At 40.6% G+C, this 21081-nt stretch overlaps 1 protein-coding gene across 1 annotated transcript; it reads left to right on the top strand.

Moving 5' to 3' along the window:
* Window positions 1-10722: 10722 nt before the first annotated feature.
* On the top strand, window positions 10723-16316 carry LOC135623293 (homeobox-leucine zipper protein ROC5-like). The gene is made up of 9 exons (XM_065126087.1): window positions 10723-11490; window positions 11591-11802; window positions 11900-12017; window positions 12102-12806; window positions 13073-13174; window positions 13268-13483; window positions 14552-14726; window positions 14796-15166; window positions 15563-16316. The coding sequence occupies exons 1-9, from the start codon at window positions 11311-11313 to the stop codon at window positions 15917-15919; spliced, it is 2436 nt and encodes an 811-aa protein (XP_064982159.1). The 5' UTR covers window positions 10723-11310; the 3' UTR covers window positions 15920-16316.
* The last annotated feature ends 4765 nt before the right edge of the window (window positions 16317-21081 follow it).

The raw sequence follows: 21081 nt of genomic DNA on the forward strand, positions 1-21081 counted from the left end.
TAGCAATTTTTACGATATACAAGTTTCACAATATATAAGCTAGCAAAAATTTCGAAAGCAAATGCAAGATAGCTTTCTTGTGTAAGCTCATGATTCTTGCTTCCTATTGCAATGTGCAAATTGCAAGTTTTGCTTCTTGAGATATTCAAGATAGTGATGTTCAAGAAGACAATTTTTCTTCTTGAAATAAGCAAGTTAGCAATCTTTGCTTCTTAAAATAGGCAAGCTAGCAATCAAGTTTTTGCATCTTCTTAACTTGTACAAGCTAGCTATCTCCCCCTTTGTCATTGTAAAAAAGAAAGAGAGAATACAGTTTTGTAGTTCTCTTTTCCTTTTACAACGATTTCAAAATCATGACAAATGATGAATAATCAAGTTATGAATGTCAAGACAATTTTTCATCATGAATATTTTATCATTACATGCATCATTATCATAAATTGAAGTATTACATGCATGATATCATATCACCATTCATAATTACATTAATGTTTCAATATAACAATTTCTTCTCAAAATGTGTAACTTGGCACTCATAGCATTTTAAATCATGATTTACATCATATGCAATACATCACATTATAATTAGAAAGCACAAGTATTGCATGCATAATTGTACATCATAAATGTTTCATATCATGATGGTATCAATTTTGTCAAATTATATCATACCATGCATGATCAAAACTTCTCCCCATTTTATTATTGAAAACAAGCATAAAAGTGTTAAATATTTCAATCATTTCAAGGCATTTACATCATAGATCAAGTCATGATTCGTGATTCATCATAAAGCAAGTTAGTTTTCATTCATCACATAAGGCTTTTAAGGAATTTTTTGAAACATAGGAGAATGATTAATTTAAGCATACAATGTTTCAATCCATGAATACCACAAGATATTATTTGTGACTTCAATTTTGCAAGATCAAGATTATGATTTAGATAAAACTTATTCAAATCAAATCATTAACTTGAAATTCAGAGTCAAGTCATTAAAATTAATTTCGAGATTCACAAAATATCATGAAATCATTAATCTCGATCAGATGGGAAAAGCATTTTTTTAAGAGATTCTTTTTCATCTAAGCATGCCTTAGTCTTTATTTGCCAAATTAAGATAAGCATGAAAGTTCAAGACATAAGGCAAAGAAATCTTGTATTATGAAATATATGATATCAAGGCTCATGATTCATTTGAAAAGATATAGTACAAAGAGCAACTTGAAACATTCTTATCAAAGATCACATTTTAAAATATTCCAAGTTTCAAGATATCAATATGACACTTCATTGAATTGCATTTCATTTGAAGAAACCCTTTTTGATAAATGTAGGGAGCATAATGAACGATCTTGATTTATAAAGAGCTTCATGTTATAATTATCAAGATCATGATTATGATTATTCTCTTTAGCAAAGAATCACAAAAGCACTTTATTTTTGCATAAGAAATCTCATTATATTATGATTTATAAATTCTTTTTTTGCACATGAATCATAAGAGATATGAATGTGAAACAAATCTTTGCAAGCAAAAACACTATCATTCATATTTCAAGATGGAATTTATAAGCAGGAATCATTTCATCAAATCCATTTTAGAAAAATATTTTTCATAAGTGTATGAGAAAATCTGATTGTTAGGATATCAATTGTTAAGTGAATCCGAAAATGAAATTAACACTTTCATATATTCAGACATGATTTTTGCTATAGATCTTGAAATTAAATCAAGAAGATCAAACAAGCTCATGATCATGGATAACTTAAAATCTCATGCATAAAATTGTTAATAACCATTTAATATTACATCTTTATGCATTACTTTAAATCAAACGTGATTTCATTCAACAATGTTAATCAAACATGATACACATTATTACTTCTTAACCATGATCAAAATCATTTTATTTGTTTATCATGCAATATTATCATTTTTAAAATTATCAGCATGATCATAATTTTTATTTTTAAACATGTAATTTTCAAGAAAATTAATTCTAAACTAAAAAAGAAAATATATCATGAAAGCATCAGGTAATTTTAAAATAAACCAAAGGCATTTTAATTACCTCAATGTCGTAGGCTGGTAAGGCGTAGTTTGCCGCCTCGCTATTGTTGACTTTCTCGTCTTCAGAGGAGCTCGATTCATCCCAATTTTTGTTCTTCTTCTTGCATTTAAAGCAAGTAGTTCCATTCTTTTTGCTTTTTAATTTTCGTTTTATTTGTAGTTTAAGTTCACTTGAGCTTATGCTCGAGTGGTCTTCAAATGTTCTATGTCCCAAATCCTTCCTGTTCTTTGGAAGGTTGGTTTGTTCATCATTGTCCTCATCACTTGAGTCATCGCTCAAGTGGCATTCATTTGTCCAGAGTTCCAAATCCTTCCTGTTCTTTGGAAGGTGATTGTGTTCAACATGTTCATCATGTGCATTGTGCACCATTTCATATGTCATCAATGAACCAATTAGTTCTTCAAGTGGTAAGTTGCTTAGGTTTTTCGATTCTTGAATAGCAGTTACTTTTGAATCCCAAGTTTTAGAAAGTGAGCGCAAAACTTTGTTAACGAGTTCAAAATCCGAAAAGCTTTTACCAAGTGATTTTAAACCATTGACGACATCCGTAAAACGGGTGTACATGTCAACAACGGTTTCGCTTGGTTTCATATGAAAAAGCTCGAAATCATGCAGTAAAATATTAACTTTCGAGTCTTTGACTCTACAAGTTCCCTCGTGCGTGATTTCAAGAGTGCGCCAAATATCGAAAGCCGTTTCGCACAAAGAAACCCGATTGAACTCATTTTTGTCCAAAGCACAAAATAAGGCATTCATAGCCTTTGCGTTTAAAGAAAAATACTTCTTCTCTAAATCCGACCATTCGTTCATCGGTTTAGAGGGAAGTTGAAAACCGTTTTCAACGATATTCCATAAATCCAGATTTAGAGAAATTAAGAAAACTCTCATTCGAGTTTTCCAATAAGTGTAGTCCAATCCGTTAAAGAACGGTGGATGAAAGACCGAAAAGCCCTCTTGAAGAGCCATTTCTCTCGGGTGTAAATCCGAAATGAGAAATACCCCGCTCTGATACCAATTGTTAGGATCGAGAGCACTAAGAGGGGGGGGGTGAATTAGTGCAGCGGAAATCTTTCAGCGATTTAAAAACAAAAGCTGCGTTCGTTCGATAAAAACGATTTCGATGTAAAAGCTGATTCTAAGATTACTTAAGATTAAGCGCAGTTTACGTCTAAGCACAGTTTACATCTAAACTGATTTTGCGTCTAAATACAGTTTGCGTCTAAACGCAGTTTTGCGTCTAAACACAGTTTTACGTCTAAACGCAGTTTTGCGTCTAAACTCAGTTTTGCGTCTAAACTCAGTTTACGTCTAAACGCAGTTTTACGTCTAAACGCAGTTTGCGTCTAAACGCAGTTTTACGTCTAAACGTAGTTTTACGTTTAAAAGAAGTTTACGTCTAAAACACAGTTTTATGTTTAAACACAGTTTGCGCAATTTACGTTTAAACGCAGTTTTACGTCTAAACGTAGTTTTGCGTCTAAACGCAGTTTTACGTCTAAACGCAGAAACTAAACTTTGAAAATCTTTTTGTGAATGTGCAGAAAGCAGTTCGCAGTTATGAATGGAATCAAAGCGTAAGCGTAAACTGCGATGTAAAGATCGTACGAAAACACCGATTTACGTCTCAATGCAGATTCGGAAAGATATGAACTTAGAGAATCGTTCGTAAAAGCGCAGAGGGCAGTAGCTATGTAGGAGGTTTGCAGTAATGATAAAGTGCTCAAAAATAAACGCAAACCAGAGATTTAGAGTGGTTCGGTCAGTCTTGACCAACTCCACTTTTGGCTTCCTCCACCGATGAGGTTGCCGACGTCAACTAGATGCCTTCCTTCAATGGGCGAAGGCCAACTGCCCTTTTACAGTTTCTCTCCTTTTGACGGGCTCCGGAGACAACCCTTACAGATCCTTTCTCTCCTCTCTTTACAACTCAAGACTTGAAGAACAGAAAAGAGGAGAACTTTTGGACTTTACACAAATTTGAGCTCTTAGAATCACTGAAAAGATCAAGAATTCGGTGTGGATCTGTATCCCTTCAGTGCTGAATGGGTGGGGTATTTATAGGCCCCAACCCAATTCAAATTTGGAGCTCAAAACGATCAAATCCCGGAATTTCGGGATCAGACGGTTGCACCTCTTGACTGGAGAGGTTGCACCGCCTGGCAGAGCTCGGAGACTGAGCCCAGGCGGTTGCACCTCTCTGTCAGGGAGGTTGCACCTCTTTTACTATTTCAGCTCACTTGGTTTGGCTCCAAACTTGGTCCAAACCAGTCCGAACTTGGGCCTAATTGGCCCCTACTTGGGTTATAGGATTAACACCTAATCCTAACCCTAATTAACATGCTAACTATGAATTTAAAGACATTTTCTAAGCTATTACAAAGTCCGCAAGTCAATACTCCTTCTGGCGAGCTTCCGGCAAACTTCCGACGGTCTTCCGATGAACTCTCGGAAACCATTCTGCGGACTCCCGGTAAGCCTCTAGACTTCACGATTTGATCTTACCGAGTTCCAACGAGCTTCTTCGGCAAGCTCCGATCTTTCTCGGCGAGCTCCGCGAACTTCCAACGAACCTTCCGGCGAGCTTCCGAAAAACCCTTCGGCAAGCTCCCAACTCATTCTCGGCTAGTTCCGGTAGCATTCCCGACGAACCTTCGGACTTCCGTCGAACTCTCGAACTTGCAACAAATCCTTCGCGCTTGACTCCGACACTTTGTTTCGCTTTATGTCTTCATTGTTATCATAGTTAATCCTGCACAACAAAACAAAACTTCGATCGAGACAATTAATCCTAAGCAATTAACCAAGTTGTCCGACATGTCATTGGTCCCTCGACGCTTCGTCCGATTCTTCGACGCATCGTCCTCTTCTGCAGCCTATTGCCCAATCGGCCAATCGACTCCGCAACTCCGATATCCTTGGCACAATACCCGCTCTTCTTGGCCCGATGCCCGAGTCCACGGCCCGAAGCCTTCTATCGATACGTTGACCGATCCACCGGCCCAACGTCCAATCTTCTGACATGTTCCTTCGGCACAACATGATTTTCCTGCTTTAATTGTCTCATCCTGATCGAAGCATCCTGCGTCACTCAAAACGCAGATTAAATCATAAACATATATCAAGTAGTTTCATCATCAAAATACGAGATTCAACACGATTTACGTCTAAATGCAGTTTTACGTCTAAATGCAGATTTTCGTCTAAACCTTGAAACTCGTTTGTAAAATTGCAGAGGGCAGTAAGCTATTAAGAAGTTTGCAGTTAAGGTAAAATACTCAAAGGAAATGCAAACCGAGATTTAGAGTGGTTCGGTCAATCTTGACCTACTCCACTTTTGGCTTCCTCCACCGACGAGGTCACCGACGTCAACTAGAGGCCTTCCTTCAATAGGCGAAGGCCAACCACCCTCTTATAGATTCACTCCTTTTAGTGGGCTTAGGAGACAACCCTTACAGAAGTTTTCTCTCCTCTCTTTACAACTCAAACTTTGAAGAACAGAAAGAGGAAAACTAATAGTTTTAAGCTCTAAGAATCACAGAAAGACAACAAGATTTCGTGTGTTTGATATGTGCTTTTAGTGCTGAATGGGTGGGGTATTTATAGGCCCCAACCCAGTTTAAATTTGGAGCTCAATTCTGTCAATTCTCGGAATTCCGTGATCAGGCGGTTGCACCTCCTGACTAGGGCGGTTGCACCGCTTGGCAGAGCACGAAGACTGAGCCTCTTGGCGGTGCCACCTCTGTCAGGGGCGGTTGCACCTCTCTGCCAGAGCTCGAAGACCGAGCTCAGGCGGTTGCACCGCTTGACTGGAGAGGTTGCACCGCCTGGCAGAGCTCGAAACTTGAGCTATGGCGGTGCTACCTCCTGACAGAGGAGGTTGCACTGCATAGTCTCGCTCGGAGACTGAGCCCTGGGTGGTTGCACCTCTTGGCTGGGGCGGTTGCACCGCCCAGTCTCGCTGGGAGACATAGCCTGGGCGGTGCTACCTCCCTGCCTGGGCGGTTGCACCTCCGACAGCAACCTGGGTCCTTATGGGTTGAACCATTAGACCCAATTTGAGTTTTTCAGGGGCCCAATTGCCCCAGGATTAAGCTAATGGGATCACCTCCCATTTCTAACTTAATCAAAGTGCTAACTACGATTATTTCCTAAGACATATTCTGCAGCTTGCTTCGGTGCGTAACTCGCTTCTTCCGGCGAGTTTCCGGCGAACTTCCGTCGATCATCCGATGAACCCTCGGTGATGCTCCTGCGGACTTCCGGCAAACTCCTGGACTTGCGACGATCCACTTGGCAAGTTCCGACGAGCTCCTTTGGCAAGCTTCTGGACTTCTCGGATTTGTTTCCGCAGAACCTCCAACGACTGTCCGAACTTCCGTCGAGCTCTCGAACTCCCAACGTGATCATTGTCATGACTCCGACGCAACTCCTGCTGCATGTCTTACTTTCATCGTAGTTAATCCTGCACACTCAAAACAAAAACTTCGATCGAGACAATTAGTCCTAAGCAATTAACCAAGTTGTCCGGCATGTCATTGGTCCCTTGACGCTTCGTCCGATTCTTCGGCGCATCGTCCTTTCCTGCAGCCTATTGCCCAATCGGCCAGTTGACTCCGCAACTCCGATATCCTTGGCACAATACCTGCTCTTCTTGGCCCGATGCCCGAGTCCACGGCCCGAAGCCTTCTGTCGATACGTCGACCGATTCACCGGCCCGACGTCCAATCTTCTGACATGTTCCTCCGGCACAACATGATTTTCCTGCTTTAATTGTCTCATCCTGATCGAGGCATCCTGCGTCACTCAAAACGTAGATTAAATCATAAACATATATCAAGTAGTTTCATCATCAAAATACGAGATTCAACACACCCCACCTCCCTTAGTGCCGACTTGTTCCTAACATAAAGAAGATCGTTAGTGGATGCCAGTGGCCTCGACGGAAGAGGAATCGAGAGTGGCAATATAAACTTGGTTTGCATTTCTATTTGTGCAATTTACCTTTACTTTAACTGCCTTACTTATTTTACTTTCTTATTATACTCTTCTATACACTTTCAAGTTAAGTATCTTTCCGATACTAGTTTTTAATTATATGAAGTTTTTCAAAACCGATGTCGTTTTTATCGCTGCATTAATTCACTCCCCCCCTCTTAGTCCTGACTCGATCCAAACACCTCTTTATGATATAAGGTAAAGGAGGAGATGGATAAGCAAGAAGTATAGAGGTAGATGAACGAGGCCGGGAGGAGGCCATGGGGGAGGGGGAGGAGGTGGCAATGGTAGAGTAAAAGTAAGAAGAGAAGGAGAATGAAACAAAAGTGGAATGATAGGTAAAGTGGGAGAAAGAGGAAGCCAAGGGGGACGAGAAGTAAATGAAGAGAGGGAGGAGGAGGGAGACAAGAAGGGGGAGAAGGCTATGGTGTGGGAGGAGGAGGTGACGAAGATGAAGGTGATGTGGGAGAGAGTGGGAGAAGAGGAGGCGGCAGAGATGGAGAAAGCCAATAGGGAGAGGGAGGAGGACAAAGCTAATGGGAGGAGGTGAGGAGTAATTTGAAAAAAATTAAGGGATAATTTAGGGCTTAAATAAACCAAACTAGGTAGCTAAAGTTTAGTTAAATTTGTTTGGTCTAATTCAATTGAAAAACTCGATTTAGTTTTAAAAAACTAAGTCAAGCCGGGTCAAAGCATAATCACCATCTTTTTATGATTGCACTGAGGTACGTTGATTAAAGTTCAAATGAAATGATGCCCTATGGTAAAAATCAAATATTGGGGTAGCATTCAATAAAAGCCGATTAATAAGGATTTTTGATAAATTACTAAAAAAATTTAAAATATACAAATGATAAACTCAAAACCAAAAATCTAATCAGAATAAGAAAAAAGAGCCTATTAATTAGAGCCTACTTTTTACTATTGATAATCCCTTTAAAATTAATAAAATAATATTTTATTATTTATAATCCTTCTAATTTTGATTTTTTTTATTTTGTTCTTCATTACATCCCTTACTATTGTTGCTTGTGTACCTATACCAACACCGATGCTCCCTAGTGTTCTCTTCATTAATCGTCGCACCTATGCCTATTATCAATTACCATCTCTCGGCCTATGCTTCTTACTAATCATCACTCAATCTGCTCCCCAACCCATGCTATGATCTTGTTTGTTGCTCACTCAATACTATCCTCAAGGAAGAAGAAGAAAAGAAGAAAAAAAAGAATAATAATAATAATAAAAAATAATAGTAGTAATAATAATAATAAATAATAATAATAATAATAATAATAATAATAATTGGAAAAGGAGGAGGAGAAGGAAGAAGAAGAATGAGGGAGGACAAAGATGAGAAGATGAGGGGGAAGAAGAAGGGAGTATTCGTTTATGAAAAAAAAAAGATATTAAAAATTTTAAAATTAGATTATAAATAATAATTTCTTAATAAAATAAAGATTATGGGAAGATTTTGATATAAAATCCTTATTTTCCATAATGCACTTACCATTTGCAAATATGCAAAATTATAGTGTTTCATTGAGCCGATTATAATTTTTCTAAATGAAGTTATAATGTTTCGGTTCAGTAACTAAAAAAAATTATGATTCCATTAAAAAACTCTACAATCTGAGTTCAATTATTTTAAAAACCATCATTCCATTAAAAAACTCTACAATCTGAGTTCAATTATTTTAAAACCCATCAACCTTAATTATTAATTTTATAAGACCTAAGGTTCTATAAAATGAGTTAATTGAAAATTTTTGAATGAAAAATTAGTATTATGTTTTATATTTTGTAATAAAAGATAACAAGTCCTCAATTTTTCACATAATGTTAAATTTAGGTATATATATTATAAGAAAGCTTATAATATTTATATCGATTTATTATAAAAATAATAATGATAAAGGATGTGATATTATCTTGTTTCATTATTTTTTAATGGACTTATAATGATTTTTTGTTACTCTACCAAACTATTATTAATCTTTGTTAAAGTATTTTAACAAAGACTTCATTAGTTTAAATCTTCATCAACTTAATTATCATCTCATTGTAGATTTTGATATTTTAGAAAATGACTTGAACAAGAACAAATGTGGTTTTGGATGAAAAGTAAGAAGGTTTTTATATATTTTAAAATACATGAAGACCAAAACTTTTTTATCTCATATAACATTAAATTTAGTCTATATTTTTGTTTCCATTTACTGTGGAAGAATAATAATAAATAAGGGTGAAGCACTACCCAATTATAATTTCTTAATGAAATCATAATATTTTATATTAATAAATAAAATATTATAATTTATTTAGGAACAGTACAGATAAGCATTAATAAATCTTAATCTGTATAATTATTAAATTTATTATATGTCTTAAGATTATATAACGTAATTTATATGATTGCCACAGCAGTTTTGCTAAAAGTTAGGATTGTGTAAATATATTTCAGAAAAAAATAAAAAAAATAATTCTTTTCTCATTTATCCTAATTTATGTATATATATCTTGAATAACCTAATAGTATTTGTTTTTTCATCATGGAAAAAAAAAGATGAATTATAATATTTTTAAATAACGTTTATTATTGAATTAAAATAATATAATTCTATTTAAAAATTCTATGACTATTTCAATGATAAAAAATATTATATCTCTATTAAAAAATATTTCGACTAGTCTGGTTCAATTTAGTTGGTTGGGATATAACGATAAAATAATTATTCATGATGGAAGGATATTTTAGATACTTGGAAAAGATAAGAACTCTGAATTATAAAAACATAAACTAAAATGTGAGTCCTTTCTAAGAAAAATGGCGTAAGATTTCGAACAAAAACTAATCGTCAGATGAAAAAAAAAAGGATGAACATGACATGTTATGGCTGTCCTAACTATCGTACGCAAAATTTTTAGATTTAAGAAAATTTTGTAAAATCTATGGATGGAGTTTTAACTCCTTCGTCTCACCCGCCATGTTGACTTTTAAGCCCTCTCTTCTTCCAAAAACCTGTGTCTTACACCTGTGACAGTAGCGGTCCAGAGCCTCTGCAGCCCTGTGATGCGGATCAGAGGGCTGACATCTCTTCTGCGCCGGGTCTCCCATGTCTTCTGCTGTATTCTAAGCAGGAGGAGAAGGAAGCAGGGAAGGCGTGGACTTCCTTCTCCGAGACGAGCCCGTTGGTCACTTCTCTGCCTTTTCCCGGGGCGTGCTCACACCGGTCCTCGTCCGAGGTGATCCGTGGTACCGTTTCGTCTCTAATTCGATACCTGTTTTGTTTTCTTCTATCTTTTATCGCTTTCCATCGAGTTCTCACGATGCCTGTTGACGGAGCGGAGGAAGACGAGAAGGAAACAAACCAGATGGCGGCAGGACCTGTACCAGTTTCATCTCTCTGCTGTGAAAACTTGTTTTTTTTTTTTTTTTAACTCGAGCAGAGGATGGAAAGGGTCGTAGGGCTCGAGAACGAGACGGTGCAAATCTGCTTCATTCCACAAACCCAAAGGTCCCGTTTTTTATCCCAAGGTTGGGGCTTTTTGATTCATTTTTTTATGGGACAGATGACCGGAGGGTCAACAGGCCTATTTCTACTGACGTCTCTTTCTCTCTCTTCCTCCGCCTAGAGATTTCCTTTTCCTTTGTTTTGCGAGGCTTCGTAGTGTCCCACGCGTAGGAAGTCTCCTTTTATCTTCCACACCCGTTTACACCAGCTCGCACCAGCCTCTCGGCCTTCTAAAGCTTCGATCTTTGAGGTCTCGGAGCAGGAAGCTGCCTCGTTCGCGTCCTAGGTGGTAGGGAAGGGAGAGGAAGACAGAACGCGGTTCTTGAGTTCCTCTTGCCTTCCTTCTCTTTCTTTGTGCCCTTCGGTGACAGCGAGAGGGTGTTGAGGCATCTGCTCATACCTTAAACGGATCGTCTATGCTTTTGCATCCTCTGGTGTATCCATCAGATCTCCCTTTTTTTTTTTTTTTCGTGTTGTATTTGTTCTCCCTGAGTCCTCTTCCCCTCTATTCAGTTCTGTCGATTTGATTCTGCTCCTTTGTTTATTGCATGGAGATCTTGTTCTAAGACCTTGGGAAACTCGGAAATCTGGGTTGAAAAGCGAGAACACGCATTAGATCTACTACTAGCATCTGCTAGCACTTGGTGAGGAAGAGTGTTTTTGAAGCAACGAAGCGAGTTCGAAGAGGTGTGATTGAGAAAGAGAGGAAATAAAATTGATCTTCGATGAGTTTTGGAGGTTTGTTCGACAGCGGCTCCGGCAGCGGTGGCGGTGGCGCTCGGACGGGGTTGGCCGATGCGGTGCACCGCAGCTCCACCGCCATGTCCGCCAGCAACATCTCACAGCCGCTCCTCGCCTCGCCTTCTCTCCCTATGTTCAACTCCCCTGGCCTCTCCCTCACCCTGGTAAGTTTTACCACTCACTATTTCTCTTCCTTTTTCTTCTTCCGTTTTCTTGCATTCATGTAGAGGTTTCAACGAGTATACCTTTTGGTTTTCCGGCCAGCAATCGGATATGGAAGGCACGGGTGCCGCCGGTAAAGGTGGAGCGTGGGATCTGGATTCGGGGCGTCAGAACAAGGAAGACGAGAACGAGAGCCGGTCAGGAGGGAGCGACAACCTGGGAGGACTCTCCGGAGACAACTTAGAACAGGAGAACCCGCGCAAGAAGAAGCGATACCATCGCCACACCCCGCACCAAATCGAAGAACTCGAAGCGTAATGAGTCCAACCATCTCACTCCATTCCTTTGATTGCAAGAACATTAAACGACCGAAAAAAATAGACAGCTCTCAATTTAATCCCCCATGTACAGATTCTTCAAGGATTGCCCTCACCCTGATGAGAAGCAAAGGTTGGAACTCAGCAAGAGGTTATCCTTGGAGGCTCGCCAGGTCAAGTTCTGGTTCCAGAACCGCCGAACCCAGATGAAGGTATCATTTCATTCTTTTCTAAAAATATTCATCTACTTCTGATTATTATATCTTCCTTACATGCTTGGGCGTCGATTGAATCAGACCCAAATGGAACGCCACGAAAACATGATCCTAAGGCAGGAGAACGACAAGCTTCGCGCTGAGAACTCGTCAATCAGGGAGGCGACGAGGAACCCTCTCTGCAGCAACTGCGGTGGGCTGGCGATGCTCGGCGAAGGGTCGCTCGAAGAACAACACTTGAGAATTGAGAATGCCCGTCTCAAGGATGAGCTTGATCGTGTTTGCTCCCTCATTGGGAAGTTCCTCGGCAAGCCTATATCTGCGTTGTCTAGTCCACTTCCTCTCCCGATGTCAGATTCAACATTGGATCTTGCAGTCGGGAACAATGTTTTCGGTGGCCTGGGTTTGGTGACCCCGGCAACGTTGCCTCCGGTCACTGATTTCACCGCCGGAGCAACAAGCGGCCCATTCGGCACCGTTACAACTCCTGCAAGGAACGTTGGCACGGGAACTCTAGACGGTGTGGATAGATCGCAGGAGAGATTCGTGTTCTTGGAACTTGCACTCACAGCAATGGATGAGCTGGTGAAGATGGCTCAGATGGAGGATCCTCTTTGGGTTCCAACTTTGGATGGAAGGAAGGAGACACTGAACTACGAGGAGTATCTTCGAAGTTTCCCTCGCTGCATCGGTGCGAAGCCCGTTGAGTTGGTGTCGGAGGCCACCAGGGCTACCGGCGCCGTGATCATCAATAGCTTGGCGTTGGTTGAGACTCTCATGGACGCCGTGAGCTTTCGTCTGTTGCATTTGCTTTTATCAGCTGATCACTTGCATCTTCCAGCATCATGCTAATAAAATCTAATTTCTTTTTATCATATTCTTACATCAGAATCTTTTTACTGCGTTTGCATCGATCTGCATTGAAATGTTTCTTTGCTTGCTGTTTCACCTCCTATACAGATAATTTTCTGTCACTTGCATATGTCCTCCGAGCAACTTTTTGGAGTGAACTAATACGTCGTTTGCTATATTTGTAACCCATTCATGCGCAGACTCGGTGGGTAGATATGTTTCCTTCTGTGATTGCAAGAGCGACCACCATTGATGTGATCTCCAGTGGCATGGGTGGTAGCAGAAATGGTGTGCTCCAACATGTGAGTCCATGGCATTCAGATGTGTATTAATGCTAGTAGCTGTTTGCTACACAATTATTCTCCTAATTGCACCACAATTTCCTGGGTCTGCAGATGCATGCAGAACTTCAAGTTCTCTCGCCACTGGTGCCTGTCCGAGATGTCCGTTTCCTTAGGTTCTGCAAGCAACTTACAGAGGGAGCTTGGGCGGTAGTAGATGTCTCCATCGATGGAATTAGAGACGACCTTTCTGCTCCACCTCCTAATATGAGTTGCCGCCGGTTGCCGTCTGGTTGTCTGGTGCAGGACATGCCTAATGGTTATTCTAAGGTATTAAAATCCTTCCTCATCTCCACTCTCTCCCTTCCCGCTCTACCTATTAGCAGTCTATCAGCAGTGACCACGCATGGGTTACCTTTGGATCAGTGTTAATAACTTTGACTTAGACATGTATAATATGTCTCTCTGCACACAATACGTTCCTCGGCGTGCTCAAGTGTTACTGTTGTGATTCCCTGTCTCTTTTTCTTCGAGTCAAGGCCTAAGCTCGTGCTTCCAAGTCTAATCGAGGTCTCGTGCCAGTGTATCTTCTTCTACCAAAAATATTTCAGTCAGCGAAAGACGGATTTGTGTTAGTCTTCGATCCTTTTTTTTTATTATTAGTATATTCACACGTCTTTCCATGTTCATCATTTCTCGTGTTTGTTTCTTCAGACTTTTAGATGCTTCTCTCACACTCTCGAGAGCACCACTTCTGGGTTGTTCACCGTCCGCTTATGAATAATGGATGATGTGCCGCCAACCATTTGGCTAAGGCTGCTCTCACCCTCGTTATCTGTGAAGGCTTGGCTATTGTTCACCGTTCCATTTGTTTTCCAAGTCCTCGTACGGAAGTTACCCTTTCTATTCCTTTCCGTGTTCTTTCCCTTGCCTGTTGTGCAACCCCTTGTACACCGAGTCTCTCTTGATAACTTTAGATATCATATGCTCTTGACGACGCTATTTGATCTCACTCTCCTGACAGCGTGCATCATGTCAACAGAGACCTCAATTTAATTTAAGAATCAGCATCACCTTGGCATTTGGCCAATTGTATAACCTTTAGTTTAGTCCAACATTTTCCTATCGTTGTTTCTTCGAGTCAGTTTCTCATATCGATGCTCATGTGATCCTCGGAACCTTTTCTCCATTTGTCTAACCTTCTGACTCGAGTGTAATCAATTTAGCAGTGTACTGTGTGCCCAGTGTACTCAGGTAAACAGCAACCTGCGTTTCACGGTGGTAAGGTATACAGCGTTCTAGGGACATGATACGTTAAGTCAAGGTCCAGCTGTGGCACAGTAGTCAACGTTAAGGGACACCCGGCATTAATGAGCTAACTGACGCGGTGATGCACAGGTCACATGGGTGGAGCACGCCGAGTACGACGAGGCCGCGGTGCACCCGCTGTTCCGGCCGCTGGTGCGCTCCGGCATGGCGCTCGGCGCACATCGTTGGGTCGCCTCCCTCCAACGCCGGTGCCAGTCCTTGGCTATGCTCATGTCCTCTTCGCTCTCCCATGACGATGCCACCAGTAAGTCGCAGCAAAAATGATTGGCATGGATTGATGATATGGCGGCTGATTGTTGAACTCTGGTCGCAGCAATAACGCCGAGTGGGAGGAGGAGCATGCTGAAGCTGGCGCAGCGCATGACGGACAACTTCTGTGCCGGGGTGTGCGCGTCGTCAGCCCACGAGTGGAACAACCTCAGCGGCGGGATCAACATCGGCGAGGACGTGAGGGTCAAGACCAGCCAGAACGTGGCCGAGCCCGGGGAGCCACCGGGGGTGGTGCTGAGCGCTGCCACCTCGGTGTGGCTCCCTATCGCCCCACAGCGCCTTTTCGACTTCCTCCGCAACCAGCAGCTACGGAGCCAGTGGGATATCCTCTCCAACGGCGGTCCCATGGAGGAGATGGCCCACATCGCCAACGGAAAGGAGACCGGCAACACCGTCTCCCTCCTCCGTGCCAGCGTCAGTATATTTATCGTTTCACGCACATCTATTTCCTTTTCGCCTTTCTTTCTCTGGTTGGACATTTTACTTGCGTGATCGGTGAAAGGTTTGGAAAAATAATCAGAGTCTGGTACTGGATACTGTAGCGTCAGACTAGTGGGGCCATGTCGGTGGTCGGGAACTTGCTGGATGACTGATCCATGAAAGGATGGATTGACGTGACCACTGACGATCCATTGCTGTCTTTGGCCTCGTGTTCAAGCTTTCTTCTCACTCTATACGTGGTTTATTGGTTTACGTAATTCACCTTATATTTTATAGATTTTCTGAAGTTAATGGACTTGTTGTATGTTTTGGTCATGATGTTGCAAATCTGGTTCACTTCCTAAATGATGTGTTGGGTTGTTACAACAGGCGGTGAGTGCAGACCACAACAGCATGCTGATACTGCAAGAAACGTGCACGGACTCGTCCGGGTCGGTTGTGGTGTACGCCCCGGTGGACGTGCCGGCCATGCACCTCGTTATGAGCGGCGGCGACTCCACCTACGTCGCCCTTCTCCCGTCTGGTTTCGCCATCCTCCCCGACGGCCGCGGCAGCGGCGCAGGCGTCACCCACAAGGCGGGAGGGTCGCTGCTCACCGTCGGGTTCCAGATTCTGGTGAACAACCAGCCGACGGCGAAGCTGACGGTGGAGTCGGTGGAGACCGTCAGCAACCTTATCTCATGCACCGTGGAAAAGATCAAGGCAGCCATCCACTGCGAAGCTTGAAGAGGAGCATGGCGAGAGGATGTCAGGTAATGCATGGATTGAGTCAAGAACGAACCACAACGTAAAAAAACCTTTGCCAAGTGGTAAGGAAGTATGGAAACACTGCTAAAACCCTATCGGCACTAAGAGCAGCCCATAATCCTTAACACGGAGCAATGGTGGTGGTTCGGGCATTGACTCGTTCCAATCGACGCCCTTGCTGAATCTCCAGCACAGTGAGATGCTGCATGATTAGTATTGTAGTGGTTTGGCCTTTGTAGTTTTTGCCATCTGCAACATAGTTAACTGGTGATGAAAGGAGCAAGTAGTGCTGTTTGCTGCATATGAGCGTAGTGTTTTATCGGACATATAAGTTGCTGCATATAACTGCATATGAGCTCCAATAGCTCTTCCTTTACTTCCTCTTGTGTTTACCAGCCATACCATGTCGATAAAAGAAGCATGTGAAGGTAAAAAGGAAACTGTACTCGTGACTAGTGGGGTTCCCACGCTGCATTAAATGCATGGCAGCTCGGCAGTGCAGTAACACTAAATGCTGGTCGTAGATTTCCCCCCCCTTTTTTTTTTTTTTTTCTTTTCACGAGGTCGGGGACAGAATTCATCCTTATCGCAGCCTTATGATTCAGGATCTGGTAAGGGTTTTTCACAAGGTTTAAAATTTATATTTTATACTGAAATAGAAAAAAAATCGAAAAATATCATCTTAAAAATATGAAGTTATAAATATCGAGAAATAAAAATAAAAATTATGATTAGATTAAACTTATTCAAATCATCAAAATCATTTTTAAAAGATTAAAAATAACATAACTAAATTTATTAATATTTTATTAAAAAGTCGATAAGATAAAAATAAAAAATTTTAAAATATTTTTTTTTTAGTTGTTTGATTTCATATAAGTATGTTGAAGTTTTTTTTTTGTCAAAATCATGCATCATATTTAAAATTTAAAAATAAGATTTATCATAAAAATCATCAAGATCAAAAGTGTAACACATAATTTCAAAATATATGATTTTAAATCATCATTACTTTAAATTATCATGTATAATATAAAGTCATCAAGATACAAAATCTTTTAATATTTTCATTACATTATTACATCATTAAAACATGATTTCATTCAACATAAGATATTTTCAATCAAAATTATTTTTTTATTATAGTAATGTATTTTTCTTTTTAAGTAAATCTAACTCTTCGTATGCTTAGTGCTAGGAGTTAATATGTAATTGTCATGTTCAAATTTTATTTTTTTTTTAAATCACTAGAAAGAAAAGCATGATCCCCCACCCCTCCTTTATATATATATATATATATATATATATATATATATATATATATATATATATATATATTATACTAATTTAAAAACAGCAAACAACTCATGAAATGCATCGAGTAATTTCATAGTAAAGGGATTTTGGTTAAGTCACTTATATCATTGTGGAAAGCTACCAAGGCATAGTTTGTCACTATCTTCTTTATCGATTTGCTTCTAGTCTTCGGATGTACTTGATTTGTCCTATGTCGCCTTGAATGCCTTCTTTTTCTTTTGTTACAGACATTTGTTTTTGAGGTACCCCAGCCGATTGCATTCATTACAAGTTATTGTGTTCCTTTTGAGCTCATTTTTTTTCTTAATTTCTTGTTTTATGAATTTTTTAAATTTTCTCGTCAAAAGTTATATGTAATCATCAACATCACTTGAGTTATTACTCAAGTGATATTCTTTGGTTCTTAGTGTCATATCTTTTCTGTTCTTCGAAAGGTTGTTCTTATGTTTGTCTTGTGCCATATAACTCATTTCATAGGTCATTAAAAACCCAATAAATTCTTAAAGCGGAAAATTATTTAGGTCCTTTGCTTCTTGAATGACATTTACTTTTGAATTCTAGTTTTTAGAAAGAGAACATAAAATTTTATTTACAGGTACAAGATTCGAAAAACTTTTACCAAGTGCTTTTACACCATTGACGATATTCGTAAAACGGGTATATATGTCTTCAATGGTTTCGCCTAATTGCATACGAAACAATCAAAATTATGCTTCAAAAGATTAACTTTAGAATCTTTAACCCTACTTGTGCTTTTGTGTGTGACTTCAAAAGTGTGTCAAATGTCATGTGTAGTTTCATAAGTCGAAATACAATTAAACTTATTTTTATCCAAAGTATAAAATAAATCATTTATAGCTTTTGCATTTAAAGAAAATATTTTTTTCTCAAAGTCATTCAATTCACTCAGAGGTTTAGAGGGGGATTGAAAACCAAGTTCAACGATATTCCATAAATCAAAGTTTAAAGAAAGAAAGAAAACTCTCATCCGAGTTTTTCAATAAGTGTAATCCGTCCCGTTGAACATAGGAGGACGAGTGATAGAAAGACCTTCTTGAAAATTCAAAAAAACTATCTCTCTTGAGTGTTAATCCAATCGAGAAAAACTGGCTCTAATACCAATTGTTAGGATCAAATCGGCACGGGGGGGGGGGGTGAATTAGTGCTTACTTTAAAAACGTCGGTTTAAAAACTTTCGTTCGATAAAGCTCGTTTCAGAAAGATGAGTTTAACTTAAAGTATTTATAAGGGTAGTGAATAAGTAAATTAGTTTGTAATATGAATGAAAAGTATAAAGTAAATACAAACTAGATTTATAGTGGTTCGGTCGTTGTGACCTACATCCACTCTCGATTCCTCTTCACTTGAGACTACCGGGTTCCACTATCGATCTTCTTTCAATGGGTGAAGATCAACTATCCTTTTACACCTCTTTCTCTTTTTCATAGGCTCAGAAGAGAACCTTTACATCTTTCTTTCTTTTAGACCTCACTCATCCCTTAGAAACCTTCTAACTCTAGGAGGAAGAGACTCACTAAACTTAGAGAGATTCCAACACTTTTTAACTTAGAATTCTTTCCCCCTTCTGCTCAATTCTTATATCTCCATGTAGAAATAGCTGAGGTATTTATAAATCTTAAATAACTTAAAAAATAGAGTTAAAAAAGGTCTTATCCTGAATTTTTTAGATCCTGGTGGTACCACCGCTTGTGTTGGGCGGTGCTACCGCTTGCAGCACTGACACTGGATGGTTCCACCATTAAACATAGTCTAGGAGACTATATCTGGGCAGTACCTCTACCCAGTCTGGCGGTACTATCACTTAACACAATATAAACGATTGTCTTGGAGACTAAGCCTCTAGCGGTGCCACCGCCTGAACCGATGGTGCCACCACTTGAACCTGTTAAGATCAAGAACACTAAGAGGGGGGGGTGAATTAGGGCAGTAGAAATCTTTCTGCGATTAATAAAAACTACGTTCGTACGATAAAAGTGATTTTAGTGTGAAAGCCGATTCTAAGATTACTTTAACTTAAGATCAAGCGAGATAACGTTAATGTAAATCTATGAAGGCAGTTTGCAGTTATGATGGAAATCAGAATATAAGCGCAAATTGAAATACGACGTCCGTACGATAAAAGCGATTTGCGTCTAAACGCCGATTCGGAAAGCACTGAACTTTGAAACACGTTCGTAAAGCATAGAAGGCAGTAAGCTATTGAGGAGGTTTGCAGTAAAGATAAGATGCTCAAAGTAAATGCAAACCGAGATTTAGAGTGGTTCGTGTTGAATCTCGTATTTTGATGATGAAACTACTTGATATATGTTTATGATTTAATCTGCGTTTTGAATGACGCAGGATGCTTCGATCAGGATGCGACAATTAAAGCAGGAAAATCATGTTGTGCCGGAGGAACATGTCAGAAGATTGGACGTCGGGCCGGTAGATCGGTCGACGTATCGACAGAAGGCTCCGGGCAGTGGACTCGGGCATCGGGCCAAGAAGAGCGGTTATTGTGCCAAGGATATCGGAGTTGCGGAGTCAACTGGCCGATTGGGCAATAGGCCGCAGGAGAGGACGATGCGCCGAAGAATCAGACGAAGCGTCGAGGGACCAATGACATGCCGGACAACTTGGTTAATTGCTTAGGATTAATTGTCTCGATCGAAGTTTTGCTTTAATTGTGCAGGATTAACTATGATAACGATTAAGACATAAAGCGAAACAAAGTGTCGGAGTCAAGCGCGAAGGATTTGTTGCAAGTTCGAGAGTTCGACGAAAGTCCGAAGGTTCATCGGGAATGCTACTGGAACTAGCCGAGAATGAGTTGGGAGCTTGCTGAAGGATTTTCGGAAGCTCGCCGGAAGGTTCGTTGGAAGTTCGCGGAGCTCGCCGAGAAAGATCGAAGCTTGCCGAAGAAGCTCGTTGGAACTCGCTAAGATCAAATCGTGAAGTCTAGGAGCTTGCCGGGAGTTCGCAGAATGGTTTCCGAGAGTTCATCGGAAGACCGCCGGAAGTTTGCCGAAAGCTTGCCAGAAGAAGTCTTGACTTGCAGACTTTGTAATAGCTTAGAAAATGTCTTTAAAATCATAGTTAGCATGTTAATTAGGGTTAGGATTAGGTGTTAATCCTATAACCTAAGTAGGGGCCAATTAGGCCCAAGTTCGGACTGGTTTGAACCAAGTTTGGAGCCAAACCAAGTGAGCTGAAATAGTGAAAGAGGTGGCATCGCCAGGGTTGGAGGTGGCACCGCCCAGGAGAGGATCTCCCAACGAAGCTGGGCGGTGCAACCGCCCCAGCCAGGAGGTGGCACCGCCTGAGCTCAGTCTTCGAGCTAGACTGGGCGGTGCAACCTCCCTGACAGAGAGGTGGCACCACCTGAGCTCGGTCTTCGAGCTCTGACAAAGAGGTGTAACCGCCTCAGTCAAGAGGTGGCACCTCCTGGGGCTCAGTCTCCGAGCCAGACTCAGGCGGTGCAACCGCCCCTGACAGAGAGGTGCAACCGCCTGGGCTCAGTCTTCGAGCTCTACCAAGCGGTGCAACCGCTCTAGTCAGGAGGTGCAACCGCCTGATCCCGGAATTCCGGGATTTGATCGTTTTGAGCTCCAAATTTAAATTGGGTTGGGGCCTATAAATACCCCACCCATTCAGCACTGAAAAGATATAGACCTACACCGAATTCTTGATCTTTTCTGTGATTCTAAGAGCTCAAATTTGTGTAAAGTCCTAAAGTTCTCCTCTTTCTGTTCTTCAAGTCTTGAGTTGTAAAGAGAGGAGAGAAAGGTCCTGTAAGGGTTGTCTCCTGAGCCCATCAAAAGGAG

Source organism: Musa acuminata, chromosome BXJ2-9 (genome assembly GCF_036884655.1).
Source record: "Musa acuminata AAA Group cultivar baxijiao chromosome BXJ2-9, Cavendish_Baxijiao_AAA, whole genome shotgun sequence".
Taxonomy (NCBI): Eukaryota; Viridiplantae; Streptophyta; class Magnoliopsida; order Zingiberales; family Musaceae; genus Musa; species Musa acuminata.